Raw genomic sequence first — 20,589 nt, 5'->3', positions numbered from 1 at the left:
GGTGGCACAGAGGGCCAGGAGGTTGTGAGCTCGTTTGTTCAAAACTCAATCCCATCCCCCAGAGCAACATGGCAGGCATTGCATTACTAACGCAGAGGCAGCGTCGCCGGCGCGCACAGCCACTGAACACATAACAAAAAAATGAACGAATAAAACGTGCGCATTTTTCTCGCGGAAATTTCCGAACGTGAAACAAATACAACAAAGCTACATTAAATAAGTACCGTATGGAGTATTTCTCATCCAAACAAAATTAGTGTTTCACATCAATCATTGACTTACATTTGAAAAAAAAAACATTTCAAAAATCATGTATACCCACCTAACCGCCTCTCATGGCAGATAAAAAAAAATACAGCAACTATAAAGAATTTGCTTCAAAAACAAATAATACTTACCTTATTACAATTTGACAGAATACATTTTAATTTCAAAGCTGATACAGCTCAAACTAGGATCTTAAACGCATTTCCTTTCTTTACTTTACATGTGGCAATATGCATTACATGTGTGTGTGTGGCCATTCCTCTTGGCTTTGGCCCTAATCATTCACGGGCCCAAGAGGAGCCATTCAATGTCACGGCGCCGTTACTGTGATGGACAGGGTCAATCGATACGGCAAATTTTGGCCGTGATCGATTCCCGTCCTGAAAACTCTGCATCTGTTTGAGCTCAGAGCGGAGGCCAGATGGATCCCCATTGTAATGGGTCCGCTCGACCCGAGCCAATTTGGCCGTGACAGATTGTTTTTGGCACGCCATGACAAACTAATCAGTGTATGTATAGGGCCAATGACAAAGGTAGTGACATGGATTTTCCAGGTTAATACCAATAGATGCGATACCTTAACAAAGGGTGTGTAAAAGGTGTGTAAGACTGCCAGGGCAAGTACACATGTATATATATGTAGGGTAGTTTGAGTTTGATTATAGTGTGTGACGTACATTTTTGTATCCTTTTGGCCAATACTGCACGATCATAAAAAAAAAATATCTGTTGCAGATTATTTACACGAGTTGTATATTGTTTGCTCCAACTACATTTTACGAGTATCGTAGGGGTACATTTGGTTGAATAAATTCAATTAACATATCTTTAAAATATTGATTTCATTTACGTTAACCTTGTCCTGAAACAGAAATTGTAAGATGCAAATGACCGAATTTGACTTTTAACAGCAAAGTTAATTAATTTCACAGGATGTGATAATGCGCTTTATGGGAGGAAAGGAAAAAAAGACAACTGTTTCAAATTAGACACTTTCTGTGCATGATTATTAATGGACAAATGCAGGAATCCTGTTGCCAGTGGTAATGGAGCTAATGTCCGCAAAACGTAGATGTTAGCTTTAGAAATCCTGGAGTCTTAGGTCATGCTCCACCGAACACACCAAGGATGCACATGCTCCATCTTCTCATCTGCATGAATATTCTCCACGTGACTCATCTTTTGCTCAACCATATTGTTAGAACACCGAATTAATAGATTCTTACGATGAGCTGACTGTGCCGGCTACATGGCTCTTTGAACAAAAATGCCCCCTGTGTAGTGAGCTATTTTACTTGATAAAGTGGGACATTAACGTCTCGCCATTTAAATTCAGAATTGAAATTGCAAACTCCTGAGTAATATTTTAAGCAGATTGTCGAACTGATGGATTTATCACCAGTAATCTAGTGATGTACAAGTTGATTGACCTCATTAGTATGATGGATCTCATTTTGCTCTCAGCAGGTAAACAATTCCAGATCATGTTTTAATTAATTTGCTTGCAAACCACAAAATAAGTAAAAATTTGCATTTCTTAAAAAAACACCTCTAATAATAATACTCATCATCACCAATGCAATAATATTTGCATTTAGGTACAGTACTTGACATTGGTCTTTGTCAAATTAATTTGATAAGTTCGTCACCTGTCAAGACAATATTTCCCTTCTATCCACTCACATGCAGTTCTTATTGCTGAAAATAAAACTGCAACTAGTGGTCAGATGCATCAGCAAGATAATTGTCAGCCTCTTCGAGTAGGGCGAGTCCATTGATCTATAAAAAAAAATGTGTATAATTTGTATTTGTTTTATGTTTACTAAACAGTATAGTACAGGATCAAAATACAACCCTATTAAAGACAGCATGACCCATTGACTGTACCATACAAAACATGTCCAGTCAATGCCCCTGTAATCAAAATGACGAGCAAACCCAGTGAACTAAATGCATATACACATGGATGTGCTTGAGTAAGATATTTAATTGTTTGTATCAACTACAATTCAGTGTTAAAGTCTTGTAATTGCATATTATCATGGGAGTAAATGGATAAAAAGGACAATTGCTTCGAATGAGACACTTTCTGCACATTATTATTTATGCGACATGCCAGAATCCAGTTGCTGGTGATCATTGAGCCAATGTCAACAAATACGAAAAACGTTAACTTAAGAAGTCCTGGAGTCACAGGTTATGCATGTAGTTCATGCAATATGATGCTAGAATAAGATGATTCATATTTATTTTGACCAATCTATGCATAATTTCTCAAAAAACATCCTGAACTAAACATAAAATTATCCTTTGCAATAATTGTTGTGTGTGTAAATATAAATATAGAATAAGAAATTAGGGTTTTTGTGAGGGATAGTTTTTGAAAAGATAGTTAAAAATCCCACCAAAAGCGCTTTATACTTGTGATGAAGATGGAATGTGTTGCGACACCTTAAAAAAAGTATAAACATCGATCTTTAAAATATTAAAAATACCAACAATGCATAAACAGAATCGTCACGTTCAATCTAGAATACTTAACATTGATTACTCATCTTTCCCGGTGCACATCATCAATTTAAAATATATTTTTGTAGATCTTCAACTTGAAGGATTATATATATTTTTGTATAGCTAATTCAAACATTTATTTTTCGATTTAAAGCTTTCGTGACTGCAGGGACTCTGTCTTCCTCGACAGACCTGTTCTTCACCTGAGGATGGCTGCTTACGTTGTGGCCGAAACGTCGTGAGAATTATTTTATCATGTTTTATTTTTATTATTTTATTATTTCCATTCTACATGACTTTACCGAAAGAACCAAGAAGACCAAACATTTATGTTAAAGCTCAGCAAATGGAACAAATTGGTTTATTATATTAAAGTTTAAAAAGCCAAATTGGTTTCCTGCTCAAATAAACGTGGGCGTGACCTTTGTCTCCTGTTTACAGCCTTAAATCATTGGTGACAATTCCACATTACTGTGACGAGGGCAAGTCTTTCTATAGTAAAACCATCGTTTATTTCCCCACAATATATTGTAATTCAGATTTATATCAAACCCAGAGGGATGAAGGACTGAGATAACCCCCTACTGGGATTTAAACTCCGTAACCTTTTGATTGCAGGCTCGCAAATACCACTGCTTCACCCAACCATATTGGTTAATTGAATGGGGCAATAACAATCAAATACTGATGACGAAGTGAATTTCAACTCACCCGGATTTTTACCAGCCGAGTTCTTGAGGCGCAGTGCTTCTTCAACAGCATCCTCTGTTAATGGCAAAGAAACAACGAGGCCCATTTAAAAATTGCACACAATCCGAAATGTTTTTATGTTAAAAGGTTTACATCGGCACTATGTACTTGAAGATTATTTTCAGAATGCCATTACCAGTAATAAGTGCAGATTATACGTATGCTTGCTTTCATGGTAAACAGAAATATGCCATTAAAATATACATATATGTTCTAGTACATAACTACAACTTGTTCATTTCATATAAAACACGCATTGGAATGTTCGTATTGAAGGGCAGTATCTAATATAAACAGTAAAAAAATTATACTTTTGTGTAAAATTTACAGCAAACACTATGACAATTTGAAACATGTTTTGCTTAAAAGATCATGATACTTAGCTGTAATACATTCATGCCAAGTTAGTTATTTAAATGTGAATTTTAACAAAATGTCTGAAATATCTACAACATTTACACAGCAGTCCATATTTTCAACGTTCGGGTTCTTTGCTTATGTTTAACCAAACATGTTAACATCCAGACATATCACAATGCTGGGTTAATTTATTTATTCACATTATTCCACTATTTACAGAGCGTAGTGGGGAATCTAAACAGCCGTGCATTCCACCTATTCAAAGGTAATAACAATGAATCCACAGTCACGGCATTTAATTAACCATTCTGAACGAACAGGACGTGCTTTTGTTCCATTTTCTGCAGGTTACAAATCAAACGAAAATGTAAAATCTACTGCTTTCCTTTTACTGGTGAAGTAGCTCAGACACGTAAAATAAAGGCAAAATAAACCCCCCCAAAAGTCGACGAAAGGAACCAGGCCTAGCTTAACGTGTGCCTGCATAGCATCTGGCCAGCTGCCACCAAATACCAAGCACAAGGCAGGTGGAACGACAGACAACTGAGAGGCAGAGTCTAACCCCACAGAACTTAGATGGAGAGAAAGCTTATGTTATATAAAAAAACAATGACATTTACTCGTGACCGAAAGGTGTGCCAAATATTCCCAGATTAATAAAGTTACGTTTGTTCGTATGTTAATTTAGCCGTTCAGGCAATAATATTTTAAATGTTGTTAAATATATTCACACGTTTGCACTTTGAGTTGAAATTATTATGGGTTGACTCCTGGGGGTTAAATGTGTTGCAACAATGAATGTTATTATTCAAGTTTACAGAATATATTCTCTATTTGCTGCCTACTGTATGGCACTGAATCACATCAAAGTTATTTTAGTGCAAAAAATAGGACTCAATCCAACATTATTCAGACAAAATAAATTGTATTGAATAAAGATAAGTAAAGCATGTACTGTATTAGCTTTCTTGATGTTTTACAGACAACTTCACTTTATACATTAAATTCACAGTGCACTAAATGACATTGCATAGGATATTAAAGCTTTGGCAAATATAAAACTGTCCAAAACAACGTCGCTCCTGTATTGCTATCGTGCAAAGTATACCAAGTTACATTTTTGTTTCGATTTAAAGCTTTCGTGACTGCAGGGATTCATCTTCTTGGTTCTTTCGGTAAAGTCACGTAGAAGGGAAGTAATAAAATAATAAAAATAAAACAACGTATTTGAAATGGGAATCACAAAGTATAACTCCCAGTTGAGGTACTTAGTCCAGAGGTCATCCAATAATTGGTCGTACTGAGAATTCTTAAGAGCTCATTTGATAGATGATAAACTTAGTATGCTCAACATATGCTTCGGAGAGTCAATACCTGAGAAATCGTTTTTTTTTTAAGAAAACGGCATTTAAGCTTTTATGTCAAAGACTTAGAAAGCGGACCTCATCAAAATAACTGTCAACTAGAATATTGTAATAATTACATTAAAATTATAACCTCTTGAATAAAATGTTATCCATCAATGTTAACCAGCCAAGCATTTCAGGTTACTGAACGTACCATGTAATTGGTCAACCAGATTGGCAATTGAAGCTTGAACTAATTGTAAGAATGTTCTCGTTGTATCATGTTGCAAAGGAATAAGAACAAGTCGTCAATAACTTTCATTTAAATAGCATTACATGAATTCTAGATTTGAAGCTTTCGTGACTGCAATGATTCATATGCTTAGGTTTTTTCGGTAAAGTCACGTAGGTAAAAACATTAAAAAGTAAAATAAAATAAAATCACGACGTTTCGGAGGCAACACAAGCTTTCGTCTTCAGGTGGTACCGTCACAGCCACGACAGCTGTATCAAGTAAATGAGAGATTGCAGAAGCTACCACTCCGTTTATATAATGGTTGGAGAAGGTGGTGGGGCAAGGGCCGCATACTTATTATTAATATGGTAAGGTGAGGCTTGAGACTAAGAATACGTGACTTTACCGAAAAAACCTAAGAATATGAAGCATTACATGACTCGACACAGGCTGCGAAAAGAAGGCCCTTGCATAAAAATGTGCCCTTCTCATCCAATTTTTGACTCATACAGCAGAGCCCGTGCATCCTGTTTACTTGCAAGTGAGCCATGACATTGGTGCAGAGAATAATCCACTTACTCGTGCAACATTACTGTTAGAAGAAGGCTTCCCTCAGCCCCATGGTGCTTCCGACCCTGACCAATGCAATCAAATCAATGGGCCGACCTTGCAAACCTCCCATCAAAAATTCAATCAATTCTGCCTTGCGTCCTAGACCCACACAGTTTTGCCCCTTTATTTGAACTCTGTTTGCATATTCTCCTCAAATATCAACATCGTGGTATGGATTATTTTTTTTATATATATACAGATCTCATGGGATAAGACCATTCAATGACAGTGTTTTATATATTTGAACAGATGACAAATTCTCTCCTGCTGCAAATGAGCTATGCACTGTATATAAATGAAACCATTATATGTACAGTGCATTCTATATATGTAAAGATACACACACACGTCAATGTCTTTGGCACATGTGCTGTGTTCTAATAAAAGGCATGTTATATAATCTCACCTGAAGACGGTCGCTTGTTGTTGCCATCGAAACGTCGTGATCTATTATTTTTTCTATCTACGTGACTTTACCGAAAGAACCAAAGAGTATAGGCATGTTATATAACACAAACTTAGTCTAAATTGAGTATATTTCATTATATTTGGGTTACGTAAAAATGTCACATGCCTGTAATACCTCCCTCCTCCCTTAAAACCAATACATTGTCACAAATTCAGGGTTGCGATTCAATTTACAAAATCGATTCCTCTTTTTCTTATAGCTGGTTGTGGCAGCACGACAACCCATTAAATACAAGGTATACGATATTTAAATACAGGTACATGAAATTGATTCTTATGCAAGCGATTCCATGCAGAATAAATTATTTTAATCGATGAATAAAGGCATCATTACACCCCTAATATTTCTGATGTATTTTTATAATTTTCACCTAATATATATTTCTTTATGATCTTGTGGGAAAATGTATATGTTCTAAATTATATTTTATTAACCGGCTTCATTGTGAACTAAAGTGCAAATATTACAGTGCAAGGGAAACCACAAAAGGGTGAATGCATGTGTGCTCACAGGCAAGCTAGCTACTGCCCTAACACTCATTTACACATCTGGATGGGATGTGCCAGTTGATTGTGCACGGACAAAGAGGGCTGTCAAACAGCATGCAGTCCAAACAATCTCAATCCCATCTAAGACTGCTGAACCAAACAGCAAACTGTCATGTACCATTACATTCCTGGCACACTTCTGCAGCACCACAATGCATTGCGCACACGACAGCTGACGGGCACACGTTTGCATCCACCGGAGAGGAAATGGTTTAACAAGCAAAAAAAGTAAAATGCATAAACAATCCAAATGCCTGCAGATTTTTTTTTTACAATTGGGGAATCACATCTGGTGTCAATAAAAATAAAACGTTTCGTAACAACTTCTTTCAATTGGAAAATGAGGAAGGGGATAAGTGGTGCATATTTTAATTTTCCATGTGTATACAGTTTAAACTGGGGGTGCCAGCGGTGGTATACTGGTTGACGCACCGAGTTATGAAACTGGTGAACTGAGTTTGATTTCCGGCCATCAGTGGCGAATGATATCTGAAACGGTCCTGGGGACCTGATCCCCCCCCTCCCTACCACCCCCACACCGCCCTTTCCTTTCACCCACCAGCACTGGCCAGCATGGTCAAGAACGGTCAAACAAGCCCCATGACTGACACAGCGTGGAAATACCTTCATCCAGAAGTGGCTTGACAAAGGGATGTGCATTTATTTTTATCTATCATTATCACCAGTGTACACTAAAGTAGTTCAGCGTGCCTTTCGTATGTTGCCAACCGTGCTTTCGTTGTAAGAGACCCTTCAGTAGCAGAAAGCAGAACAATTGTAATTAAGTTACAATAGGAAGGCTGTGCTTTCACATTTCACAAAAGCATTGGGGACACAGAGTATCTACAAGAGCACGCAAGATAAGGTCCCTGACCTGGTTTCACGCAATGACTTTGAAGTTGTCAGTAACCGCCTAGGCCTGAATCGTGGTTTGCCCACACCATGCTACATTGCTACCACCAGCCATAGCATAAAGAGAAGCATGAACACTTTGGACACAGAAAAACACAGCAACTGGACACAGCATCACAATGCTGATATAACACAATGACGTTAATTCAATTTTCCCAGCAAATTGTTCATGAAAGGCACGGATAACGCAACATTTCCAAGTAGCTGTGCATGGTTTCGTGTGTGGCTGATGTATTTCCCATTGTGCTATGCAAGCAAAACTCGCAGTAGCTTACACAAGAGACAAATGAGGCAATCAAGGTTCATTGCGATAAGACTTTCTGCATGAAACTTCCAAACATATGATGGGAAATGTAAGCATAAATACACAAGAAAATGTGTCCGTGTAACTATTGCATTTAGATATTTAAACCCAAATTGTATTGCAACAGTCTTGTAACCTGTAGTATAACAGTTACAATTCACAGCCCCTTGTCACTTCCACTGCTAGATAAAGGCCATGTCAGCCATGGGGGTTGTTTGACCATACTTCGTCACATCAGTCAGTGATGATTGGTAAACTATAGTCCCAACAACAGTTCAGATATCAACTAATCATACACCACACAGAATCAGACGAAATATAAACACAACAAGGAATTACTATTTTAGCCTGTCATTGCAGCAAACCAAAGTCTGAGGAAAGACACAGCAATGTAGTGAGAATAAAGATGAGCTTATGAAGGCAGAATGTAACAACACATAATTAACATGCGAATTGTTAACAATGCATCTGTCATTGCAGCATATTTAATTCAACAATATCACACGACAGTACAGCCAGTGTGGTACACAGAGCGGCAGTCCATTTCCAGTATGTAGACATGCATCATCACTTCATACGAGGCGTTTTACCGAATGTCAAATGAAAACACCGCCTTCAGCTGTGACATTTTTTTTATGCAGAGCTTTAGTATAGCATCAGGACTCTTGTGTGCAAACAAAGAAAAAGAAAAATTCTCGCCCAAGGCTTTAGCTCATTATATGCACCAATACAGAATTCACTGGCATATAAAGCCTTGGTTGGCTTGTTCAATTAATATAGTTTTTTTTCCAGAATCGCAAGCAAACCTTGCAGCAAGCGTGCACAAGCATGCGCTAAGAGAGTGATTTACACATCGGTTCGTGTTTGACGCTGCTTCTTTGCATTTCAAGCAGCCCTGGTGACCTCTCAATGTGTCTGTCATTTCATGCAAAGCACACACACACAAGAGGTGGCTTGGTCCACCATTGCTAATCGCTGCAAGTTTCTTAAATATGGAAGAAAAAAATTCCACATCATATGCTGCATGTGCTGAGATTTCACAAGGCAGCAAATTGGTATGATCTTGCATACAAAAGGCGATCATCCGCATGATCAAACAGAATAGCAAAAAAGTACTATTGATTGTCCCTCCGTCTTTCATACGCTGCCCCTGGCATCATGAGCCTGCAATGTGTGTGTGCAGATGAGCAAAACAAGGGAAGTACAGGCAGTGATGATGGTAGCCCATTGGAAGCCTTAAGCAGAACATTATTTTTGAGGTGCCTCCCCTTTTGCAATTAATACAATCCTGGTGAGATGACAAAAGGGATTTAGACAAGAGATAGAGAGGTGGTGAGACAAGATGTGTGTAGACAAAAACAGGGATGTAGTGAGATGAGAGATGGACACAAGATAGGCACGAGATAGATTACTTGGCTTTTTATAGCTTGTTAAGCGTATTAGGATTTGAATTCGAGCTGATATTTGATACACCCCCTATGTGTTCAAGAATATGGGGCCATTTGAGCGACTTGGGGCCTTTGAGCAATGCACTTGCTTTTTGCTTCTGCCCAGCGCTGGCCCTGACGACAGGCACACATGGTGTTGTGGCAGATTACAGCACTAATGCTTCAATGAGTCATCCGTCCATGCAGAAAGCGCCGGGGCCTTACTGTTTCAAATACCCATCTGTCAACAAAATGACAACAATGTATCCTCTGGCACTCACAACAGAGCATGTATGCAATGATGTTCCACCGACGAGTGGACAGTATACCAGGACCGCCCACATGTCACCAGTTGCAAGTGACGGAACAGATAAGCAATGAGAGGCATGGCGAGGTATTATCTTGACACGATTGCCGGGCTAGAACAAGAAGAAATACATTTTGTGGAAATCCATTTGTTGAGTGAGTTTTTATGAAAATTAAAAACTGCTCTACAGAGGGAAATAATATAACAAGCAATTGCACCAAACATCACCTCATATGATGTAACACATCGCCATAGGTGCATTTTGAAGGTATAAACAAAGTTCACCATTTGAAAGTGAAAAAAAAAGTCAAGTTATATTTTAAAATAGCACCGACTAGTTTGCTTCTAGTAACGTTTGGTTTTCAAATATTTTGTTTGAATTACATTGAAAGATTCGTGCTGCACTACTGTGCTACACAGGAATGCCCATACATATCACAGGCTTGCACAAAGACCCAAAGCAGTTTCAAGTTCGGTCAGTAGGAGTCGCCCTCTCCAGCAAAGCAACCGAACAGGCGGGCCAAAGAAGCGAGCACGAGTTATCATCTTAAGGCACATGCCAGCAACATGATGCAGCTTGTAAAGACAGCGACGGCATATTCCTGGGCTCCTGGAGGTCCTTAATTAACCCTCACATACATCATGTCCACTTTGATGGACTGCTTTGCTATATATATAATCTTGATATTTACGTCTGCTATAAAATGATATGAACATTTTTCAAGACGTTTGGGTGGGTTTCTCTGACTCCTAAAATAACACTTAACCCAATAAGTAGATTTTACTTTTAATAATGTGTGCATGAGAGGGGTCATATTCAGCCTGATTGGGTTGCATACACTGTGGGTTTTATAAATGCAGCTGCAACGAAATAAACGAATGTAGTTCCAGGGCACAGAACAAACACCGAATTATTATTTACTCTTTTTTCTTAAATAAATTTGAGTTTGAATACGCTGCAGATGTCTATTTTAAGTTACTGAATATATTCAACGTCAAAGTAGGTATAAAAATACTATTTAAGTCAACTATTTACAGTACCTCAATGCATGTTCAATATACAGTAATGTGTTGAACATTACACAAACAAAAAAAAACTATTTCCTACGTAACTTTCGTTATATTTTTATTGTATGCACGTAACCCACAGGTTGAAGTGTGTTGTTCTTGGGTGGTTATTTGACCAAACTTCGCCATGCTGGTCAGTAGAATTGGCAAAAAATAAACTAAGATGCAGCTGATTCAACCAGCAATGAATTGATCATTGTTGATGACAATAATTATCCTTCCCAAATAGTACAGTACTTTAAATGTTTGAGATGCTAAATGGTGCTCATTGCAATACCACAAAACCTGTAACCAAAAGACACACCTCACCTCCTGCATGAGCTCATCATGCATATTGGTAACTGGTTATGTAATGCGTCGACCAATACATGCTTCTTTAAACTATTTTCTCATTTAAAACACGACATACTACGTTTCATGCTTTCTTTTGGGGAGATTGTGGCTATTCTTGCATTCCCATCTGCTAGGCGATCTCTGTTTCACTCACGGAAATGGTTGTTGCTACTGCCTGCACGAGTCAAACACTGGGTTGTTTTATTAAACAGGATGCCTCGGTAGCATTACACTGTGCAACAGCCTTTGTTTGGGCTGCAAACTCTTGACACAAACATAGATTCATCTGAAATCAACACGTCCGGTTCAGGGTTCTACATTACCCAAAGATCTTACGACTCATCCACTAAAAAATGTAATTTTATGCGACAACGGTCTGCTACTTCAGAGAATTAACCAATTTCTTCGATAATAAAATTGCCTCGCGTCAAGCAGTGTTCCAAGTCATGCTCGCTGCAGTTTGCTGTGTGTGCTCTTTTTCTCGTGCCCGTACACATGCCCGTGCACTCAAATGAGGAATGTGCACTTGAGAAGGCCCCATCGATGCCACAATTATCATGGGTGATGCTGCTCACATGTATTGAACTTTGACATGATTCTTGAGCTCGGACGATTAGTTGAATAAAATAAAAATGTGATTGCTTAAATGGGCATTGAAGCTGTGCTCATCTCCTGCTGCATTCCTATGATGGTGGCAAATCATTGCATCGGACAATCACTGTTGATTTCCCCATAAAGTTGTACTGTACTCAATTTATCAAATAAAAACTACAACTGTTATGTAAACGTGTAACCATCTGATTGCGAGTGGCACGCTCTTCCGCTGAGCCACATGACCAGATACACCAATTCATCAACTAAAAGGTATAATCGACTACTTATCTGGTAAATTACTCAGGCCGCATTAAGAATGGCAGCTGCTCCTACAACCCACGCCCAGCTGGATACAGCTGATGATGCTTATGATATCACCAAGCCCCGTCCATCATCTCCTGTCCAGCGGCACACATGGTAGCAAAGGTGAGACTTATTTTTTCCCAAACAATGTTCATGTTATCTGATTAGTTGTGTAATCCAACCGATAACCAGAACAGTCATTGATTACTTAAATAACCAAAAAGGTCAGTTCTACGTGTATTGGAAGTGCACTGGAATTGCCACCTTGCAAAAAAAACATGCCAAGACAAAATGCAACGCCATTGTGTGCAACGTATTGTATACACCACTTTTAGCGTAATGGTACAAATTCAGTTATTTGCTTTACCACACTGGCCCTGCTCGTGGTCACGTGCATGTGTGTTCTGACTTCAACGTGGCTGTCGCTTACTGATAACAATTGAGCCATGTGGGTACTCGTATTTATAGTGGCAGAGTGAGAACCTTGTTGCATGAAATAGCTCAACCCGTTTCAATGCATCGTTACAGCTTTTGCAAGCAAAGCATTTGACTCATGCTAATATGGTCATCTTACTTTTACAACGCTGTTCCAGTACGGTAGAATAGACGCTTGCAAAGCTGGCAATATTTTTTTCAAACACTTTCAACTGTGTCTGTAACGCCGCTTCGATACAACCGCAAAAAGCACATCTTAAGTGGGTGGTGGCGGATAAGAGGTGGTTGGTATATATTTTGAGATTGCATGTTCTCCCCATGGTCTCGTGGATTTTTTTTCAAGGTCCTCCCGTTTTTCCCACCACATTTAGATACATTATTTTAGAGTATGTGCTGCTATACATTTCCACATAAGCCATTTTGTTGAGCTATCATTTGTGACCAAATTGAAAAGAGCTATATAGCTCAGTGGGCCTAACCTGGTAAAATAAAAATAGTTTAATTTAAAACACAAAGCAACATCATACAAGCCAGCAATGCTGTCTTAACGTCCACCACCACCAAGATGTTGCTTTCAATCAGTCTATTACACCATGGCACTGGATCACAAAAAGGCAACAGGCAAGATGACATTCAAGAATTAAGAGGATCCTTCATATAGCTTATTGCAATATATTCGCAACCGCTACAGCTAAAGTACATTCTATGTGAACCAACGGTGTGCACCAGATCATAATGTATATGTATAATAACTATGTGTTTGAGTGGGTGTGATGTTGACTGTATGACTGCATGCTGTGGGAGCTGTGGTGCAGCGGTTACCAAGCCGCGCTACGAACCCGGTGAAGTTCGATTCCTGCTCACGGCCAAAACCAGTGATGATTATCTGAACCGGTCATGGGCCTCCCCTAGGTCGACTCAGCCTTAAATGAGTACCTGGTGTGATGTGTAAACATCGCCACTGGGGAGACGAGACAAAGGCGGTCGGGCGTGGTGTTGGCCCTCGTGTACCGTTCCGGCCTTCATAGGTGCTCGCTAACAGGACTTGCCCCAACAGTCTGTTAAAGGCTATATGGGAGACATTTGTCTTTGTATAATTTATAGATTTTTAAATGGTTGTGTATTTGACAATTGACACCCTGGACACCCCTGCACTATATAACTATCTTTAGTAAGCAAACAGAAATGGATAGTTTCCCTAATACGTTACTCATTTTACACTGAAGTCAGTATTGCATTTACAAGTCATTGTTACAATGTATCATATTCTGAGGCTTTAAAACAGAAAAAAAACAGTGGACATTACGGTTGTATCTCATGCATTACCATGTATTTAAGTATGTAGGTGATTAAAGAGTATAAATGTACAAGTTGATAATTGACTGCTGTTCGAAAACGTACAAGAGGAAGTAAATATAAGTGGATTTTGTGAATTCATGTTGATGACAGATAAGGAACTGTAAGAGAAACCACCAGGCCTAAACACCGACCTCACCGAGAAAACTGACAAAGAGCTCACCATCTCCATTTCACGAGCACACGCCTGGGTGTACTCAACTCCAGCGCAAAGATGGCTTCGAAGTGACAGTTACATAATTTGACGACATTTCGTCACAATTTTAAACGGGGCATGTTATCCTGGAAAGTTCTGTATCACAAACATTACATTAATTTGTATGTTGTAGCGGAAATGTATTTTAAAATGTGTACCGTACATACAGTTAAATCAGTCTATCACATGTTGTATAGTATTAGTAGATGCTGCTGTGTCGTAGTGGTTAGTATATCGGGCTATTTTGAACTCTACCGGCACGTCCAGGTGAAACAACGGTGCGATTTCCTTAATTCTCCCACCGCCTCCCGTCCATCCAGCGGTTTAAAATGGGTTCAACCACAGTCGGTTTAGGCTGAGATCTCTCGGCTGAATTTTGGTGGGGTAAAATTTCGAGGACTCTCATCCCTCGCAAGACATCTGGCCAGTTCAAAAGAGCAGGCCGAAAATACCATCGACAGCAGCGCTTCTTAACCTGGGTGCACGCACCCCCCTGGGGGTGCGAGACATGGCCAGACCTTTTTAAATCCTTTATATTAAGTTCACTTGCTTGCTTACGACCGTGCAAATCTCTCGGTCGTTTTTTTACCCACTTCCCGTGATCCAATCGAGCTGCCATTTTGCACACAGACTCGTTGTGCGTGACAATTTATTTTCGTGAATTTTTTTTCCAAAATGTTACACTTTTTAGGAAAAAATAAATTATATTTAATTACCAATTGCTTAATGGTGGCAGCCATTCATCTGACCCATAGGTGGCAGCCATCTCAAGCCAGAGGACGAGAGGACTCTAGCCGCCACGCATATAAAGGATTTATAGTGAAAAACTTTGTTTTAACGGGTTAATTTTTTTTAGAAGCTAACTACTTTGTTTCATCAAACATATGTATTTATTAACATCATACATGTTTATAGAGACCTCTCTGGAGCCTCCCGCAAGTTGAAGGACCCTTCCTGCCAACGGTGGCGAGATCACGAAATCGCAGGGCTGCCACCTTCACCTTTCATTGGGACTTGTGCCGATGGTTTCGCTCAGCGATAAGAAAAAAATATATACACGGCAAGTATTTTCATTTGAGAAAATATGCTCCTATGCATAATCACAAGACCGTAATTGCAATACATAAACCTTGACTTAATGCCATTCACTTAGGTAAACGTAGCAAAATGATACATTGTATTATAGTACTGTGCATAGAGTATTGTAAACGTTGTCTTGTTTATCACGAACTCAATACATTATTAACTATTCCCATAAACCGTGGACAGACCTACCTGTAATGAAGGTTGATTCATTGTGCACTACATGGTGCTGTATTAGCCACATGCAGGACGTGTGTACAATGAAGTCATGTGATCTTTGGGAAGAAATTAAACGTCAGCAAAACACTGCAGTGATGTATTTATGAAATGGGTGTTGTGGACAACATCGGAAGTAGAAACTAGATTATACGTTATTAAAAAAATGTATGCAAAAGGCATGAGGACCAGAGAGAATTTAGCACTAAAACTTCTGTTTTTTGCATCTATTTCCCAATGCAGAGGATGCGGCTGTTTTTCTACAGAACAAAACAAGTGACATCATCTCTGCAGCTCTGGTTAATGCCTAATAATACCAGTTTGCATGGTCTCTTGGGGAATGTATGTAATGGGTTTATGTGTGTTGCAACAGGGCAAGCTATTGCAATTATCACCACTGTTCATTCCTGTGTCTTACAGTCAACTACGTATGTATACAGATACAGCACAGTACATAAATAATACACATTGCACATTCAGACTTTAGGGATTACAGTACAGTATATCACATGTTAAACACTGCACTGTAGTACTTCCCTTGATTTGGGCACATCTGATCAATCTGGATGCACCTCACAAATGCGTGGTAGTGGTATTAAAAGCCATTCCATGAATTAACAACTTACATCAAGGGATTCCTCATCTTTTAAATTCAACGGGGGATGCATTCCTTCGTGTATATCCTTCCTGTCCCTGCTGTGAGTAAGGCTAATTTATCTTAATCCTGTGACTTTCGATATGCTTTCAAATGCTTTTCCTGACGTCACGTGCACTACGGCTTTACAATTTAAATACGTTCCTTAATTAACTCTCATCTTTATGCCCAGCATAGCCACGATTAATTACTTCCCAGTGACTCCAAGTACCTTGCACAGCACTATAACCTGCCTAGTTCCCCCTCCCTTTGACGGCGGTGACGATTCACTTTTGTTAATGTCTGCTAACAATGCTGTACGACTGCCAGTGTTTTAATGACGTTGACATCGGCCAGCCAACACTCATGTCATGTTTTCCAGCTAAAACGAATCAAGGCCTTTTCTCAACAAGTATGGACATGATACAGAAAATGGTTTTAGCTAAGATTATGCTGTAAAAAAAAAAATCCGAAGCCTGGATTTAAGGTCGTAAATTACTGTTTCATTTCTGCTGCTTCACTCCTTTTGCACTAATGATTCATCATAGCACGTGTCAAATGAAGACCCCTCTACGTATCCGTTGAAAGTCATGGTAAACGGCGTTTTATTTAACGGGGAAATGAAAAGTATTTTTGTTAATGTGAAATTATTTGTAACTCGAGTATTGTGCTTGATTTAGTTTGAAGTCACGTGTTTATGTAATATTGTCTGTGTTGTTGTGCAGCACATAAAAAAAAACGGTACAGCACTGTAAACATGTGACTTGCAACCAAAGCAGGCGAAAGAACCTCTGCAGCTTTGAAGCATCACATTTCTCAAAACTATTTATATACAGAATTACCTACAATTTTAAACATATACAGTATCTTTTAACAAGTGTCAAATAAATCACAAACAAGCAAAAACTTGCATCGGAGGCAGATGGCATCCATTATTAATTTTATGGAAATGGTAATGCTTTCTTCCCCTGGGTTCACGGTCATTTGCCTACCTACTGACAGCTGTGGTACTATATGGCTTATGCCTTCGTGATTTCATAAACATTGCCCGTGCCGTGTTACACCACCAATTACATCGGCAGCATATAACCTCCCTGTCTGCACCATGAACCGTGCATGAACCCGTCTAGTGTGCAGAACACTGAGTTCATTTTGTTTTCCACGGTTTTTTTTTAGGGGGGAGGTGGTGTGGGAAGTGATGTTTATTTTTACGCTTTCCTAAAAAAATGTTTTCTATTTTCATGCGAATGTTCTATCAACTCCTTGTTTTAGAACTGGAATTGAAGGTCGCTGGGTCCAACACAAGGACAAGAGGAGCGGGCGAGATGGCCCGCCGAGAGCCCAACTCTGGCAAACAAGGAGCAGACATCACGTTGACGCCAAGCGAAGGGTCTGGTGGCATGTTTGCGTTTCAGTCACGATCTTGTGGCCGCTGTTTCTCTGCTGGGTCATTGCCCTCATTGAACAGCAAGATCCATAGCAGATAGCGCCTCGCAGCTCTGTGTCATTCCATACAATATGAAGAAACACAAACCTATCCATGGCATGTCAGTTTAAACATGGCTGCGACTCGCATTCAGTCAGGCACAAAGCAAACTTGGGCATGGTGTAAATTTAACGGAGGCTGTTGACTCTCACACTGGTTGGATGTGCACATAAGTGTCAGGTTGAGAAGCAAACTGGGAATCCGGTATGGATATACAGTACAGTTATAGCCACTGCTTTCACACAGAAAGCCTGGTTGTGACAGTAATATTCCACACGTAAACACAAAAACAGTTATACAAAGTCCGCAATTCCGTAAAATTGTGCTCACCACAAAAAACAATCAGTAATACAGCAATTAATTTTCACGAACTTACAAGCACCAGCGGAGGTGAATCATGGTGGTCGGACAAACCCCACAACCTTTGTCGGATGTGGGGAGACCTTCATCCAACAGTGGGCTGACAACGGGCTGTGAATTGTTGGAATTATTTTCATAATGAATTTTAATATCGCATACCAAGGATTTAAATGTATAGACCCCGCTTGGCAATACTTCACCCCCCTTCTTTCAGGCGGCTTATGGGAGTGTAAAATGAATGCATGAGAACGGACTGCAATTTGTTCTTCAATGATTGGCTCTCTGCCCAAGTTTAAACTCCGGATAAAAAAATACTGCCACATTTACCTCCCCCGCGATAGCGAGATACCGAGATGCATTGATTCCACCTCGTAGTCCTCACGGAGTACCCTCAGGGGAAATAAATATCACACTAGATTGTACAAAAAAAAACCTCTTCTTACTCATTTGCTTGCCGGAATATGAGGGTTAGTTAAATATTTTGGGAACTGAATATTATTGAAAGTTACTGTATGTATAAACTCGTGCCGATTACTATATTGTTTTCGATATGACATAACGTAGTAATCCCAAGGTCCAATGCATGTATTCAAAGATTAACTTTGTGTCAGTTTAACTCTGGATATTGTTTGTTCTCAAAACTTCTTAACTGCCACTCATACGCGACGACAAGGAAAGCATTTCATGGCAGAACAGGTCTCGTCAAATATCAATATTTACTGAACAACCCTTTTAAAGCCATAAAATGTGAAATCATCTCACATGTTATCCCATCGTTGTTGCAATGAAGCAAATGCAGTAGAGTACTGTAAATGTAAAAAAAATAAACTGCAATCTTCTGCCATTACGATTTACACTCTTTCCACGTTGCACAACAGCAGAAACAAAACATCTGCCGAATTGACATTTGAAGTGACAGCTAATGGTGATGTAACGATCAAATAAACGATATAACATGACATGTAATGTTTGCTGAGTGGCAGCTGTTATGCATGCCTGTAATACGGGCACTGTGGAGGCCAGGGTTAGTGGATCACACAAATGTTGTGAGACTCCCTTCCCGTGGGCATCGACGTTGCATACCCTCGCTTGCCAGGAGAATGCAGGATAGAAAATGTGCACTACACCCGTTCCATCCGGAAGGGGTAGAGTGTTTCCCCCTCAAACACATGGGTTTTCTCTGGTTGCTCATATTTCCTCCCCACGTGTGCACACTCATTAATTGTCTGATAATGCCATAATATACAGAGGATCACGGAGCCTAAAGAGGATTATGTAATTTTGCTGTGACGGTTCCACCTGAAGACGGAAGCTTGTGTTGCCTCCGAAACGTCGTGATTTAATTTATTAGTTTTTTCATTTATTTTTTACCTACGTGACAAATCTAGAATTAGCTACTTTGTAGGTCTACGCGGTTGTGCTGCTGGACAGCTCTGCAATGAGTTGTCCGGGTTTCACTGCGCGCGCTGTTCGGCACAATGTCCGACATTGTGCCCCACATGCTGGGAGCATTAATTCCGTTTCTGAAGAAGCTCCCAGCGCCTGAAGCGAAACGTCGGACATCGTGCTAAACAACGTACATGACAAAAAACACAATAGAGAGATGGAAACAAACATCACGGCTATGCATATAATGGTAACGATTCAATTCCCCCAGCAATTCGATGTACCGTCGCCATTCCGCATCCCAATTTGAATACAAAATCAATTCCCTTTTGTCAAATTTTAGTCTCATTTATATTGATTTTCATTTCTTCTTCCTCCTTTGTAAAGTTACGTTCGCTCCATTAGCTTACATTTTACACATAATAATAGATTATCACACAAGTGATTCGATATGTGTATCGTGAGTGTAGAAGTTGATATTATCGATGAATCGATACAGAACATACCTAACAATATTAGAGGTATATTAGAAGTATATACATGTGGAAAAGCTGGTGAGCCATCCCAATAACAGAGCTTTCATGTTGTCTGGAAAATGAAAGAGTATTCACTGCACGTTAAGACGTGGAAAATTATTCCAAACCCTCAGTAACCTAATTTTAAAGTCATAAATTCATGTCTGGACTGGAAAGATGCATATTTGCATCGCATCCAAATGTGACCACATTGAGATGCTACATGCACCTAAATTGTATTGTATTCTATGTTTATGAAACACAAAAGCAGGCTCACACTTGTAAAACTTCGTGCAACCTTGTTCATAAGTTATCACAGTGTCTCTGTGATCTCCATCACCCACATTCCTGGCCTCAATCAGGATGCAGGAGTGTAATTCCTACTCATTCACAGTTTGCTGAAGATGCAACGTTGGATCGAATTGCCGATTAATACCAATTCTTACTAATTTCTTTAGAACTGCTTTTTGTGCTTAGTTCGTTGTTCCTTCCCCACACCTCCGATGAGCACGGTTGGCTACGTAGCATGCGAAAGAACTTCAACATACATACATCAAATATGTGTATGTAAGAGGA

At 39.4% G+C, this 20,589-nt stretch overlaps 1 protein-coding gene across 1 annotated transcript in view; it reads right to left on the bottom strand.

Annotated features, from left to right (window-relative positions):
* LOC144933541 (uncharacterized) overlaps positions 1-20,589 on the bottom strand; it is a 103,847-nt gene that overhangs the window by 24,723 nt on the left and 58,535 nt on the right. The window contains exon 5 of the mRNA XM_078858431.1: positions 3,490-3,543. Coding sequence (XP_078714557.1) covers positions 3,490-3,543 — 54 coding nt within the window. The remainder of the gene's footprint in view (positions 1-3,489; positions 3,544-20,589) is intronic.

Source organism: Lampetra fluviatilis, chromosome 7, assembly GCF_964198595.1.
Source record: "Lampetra fluviatilis chromosome 7, kcLamFluv1.1, whole genome shotgun sequence".
Classification (NCBI taxonomy): domain Eukaryota; kingdom Metazoa; phylum Chordata; class Hyperoartia; order Petromyzontiformes; family Petromyzontidae; genus Lampetra; species Lampetra fluviatilis.
Note: the sequence above shows the minus strand (reverse complement) of the source record. Positions and strands in the feature narration are given on the sequence as shown.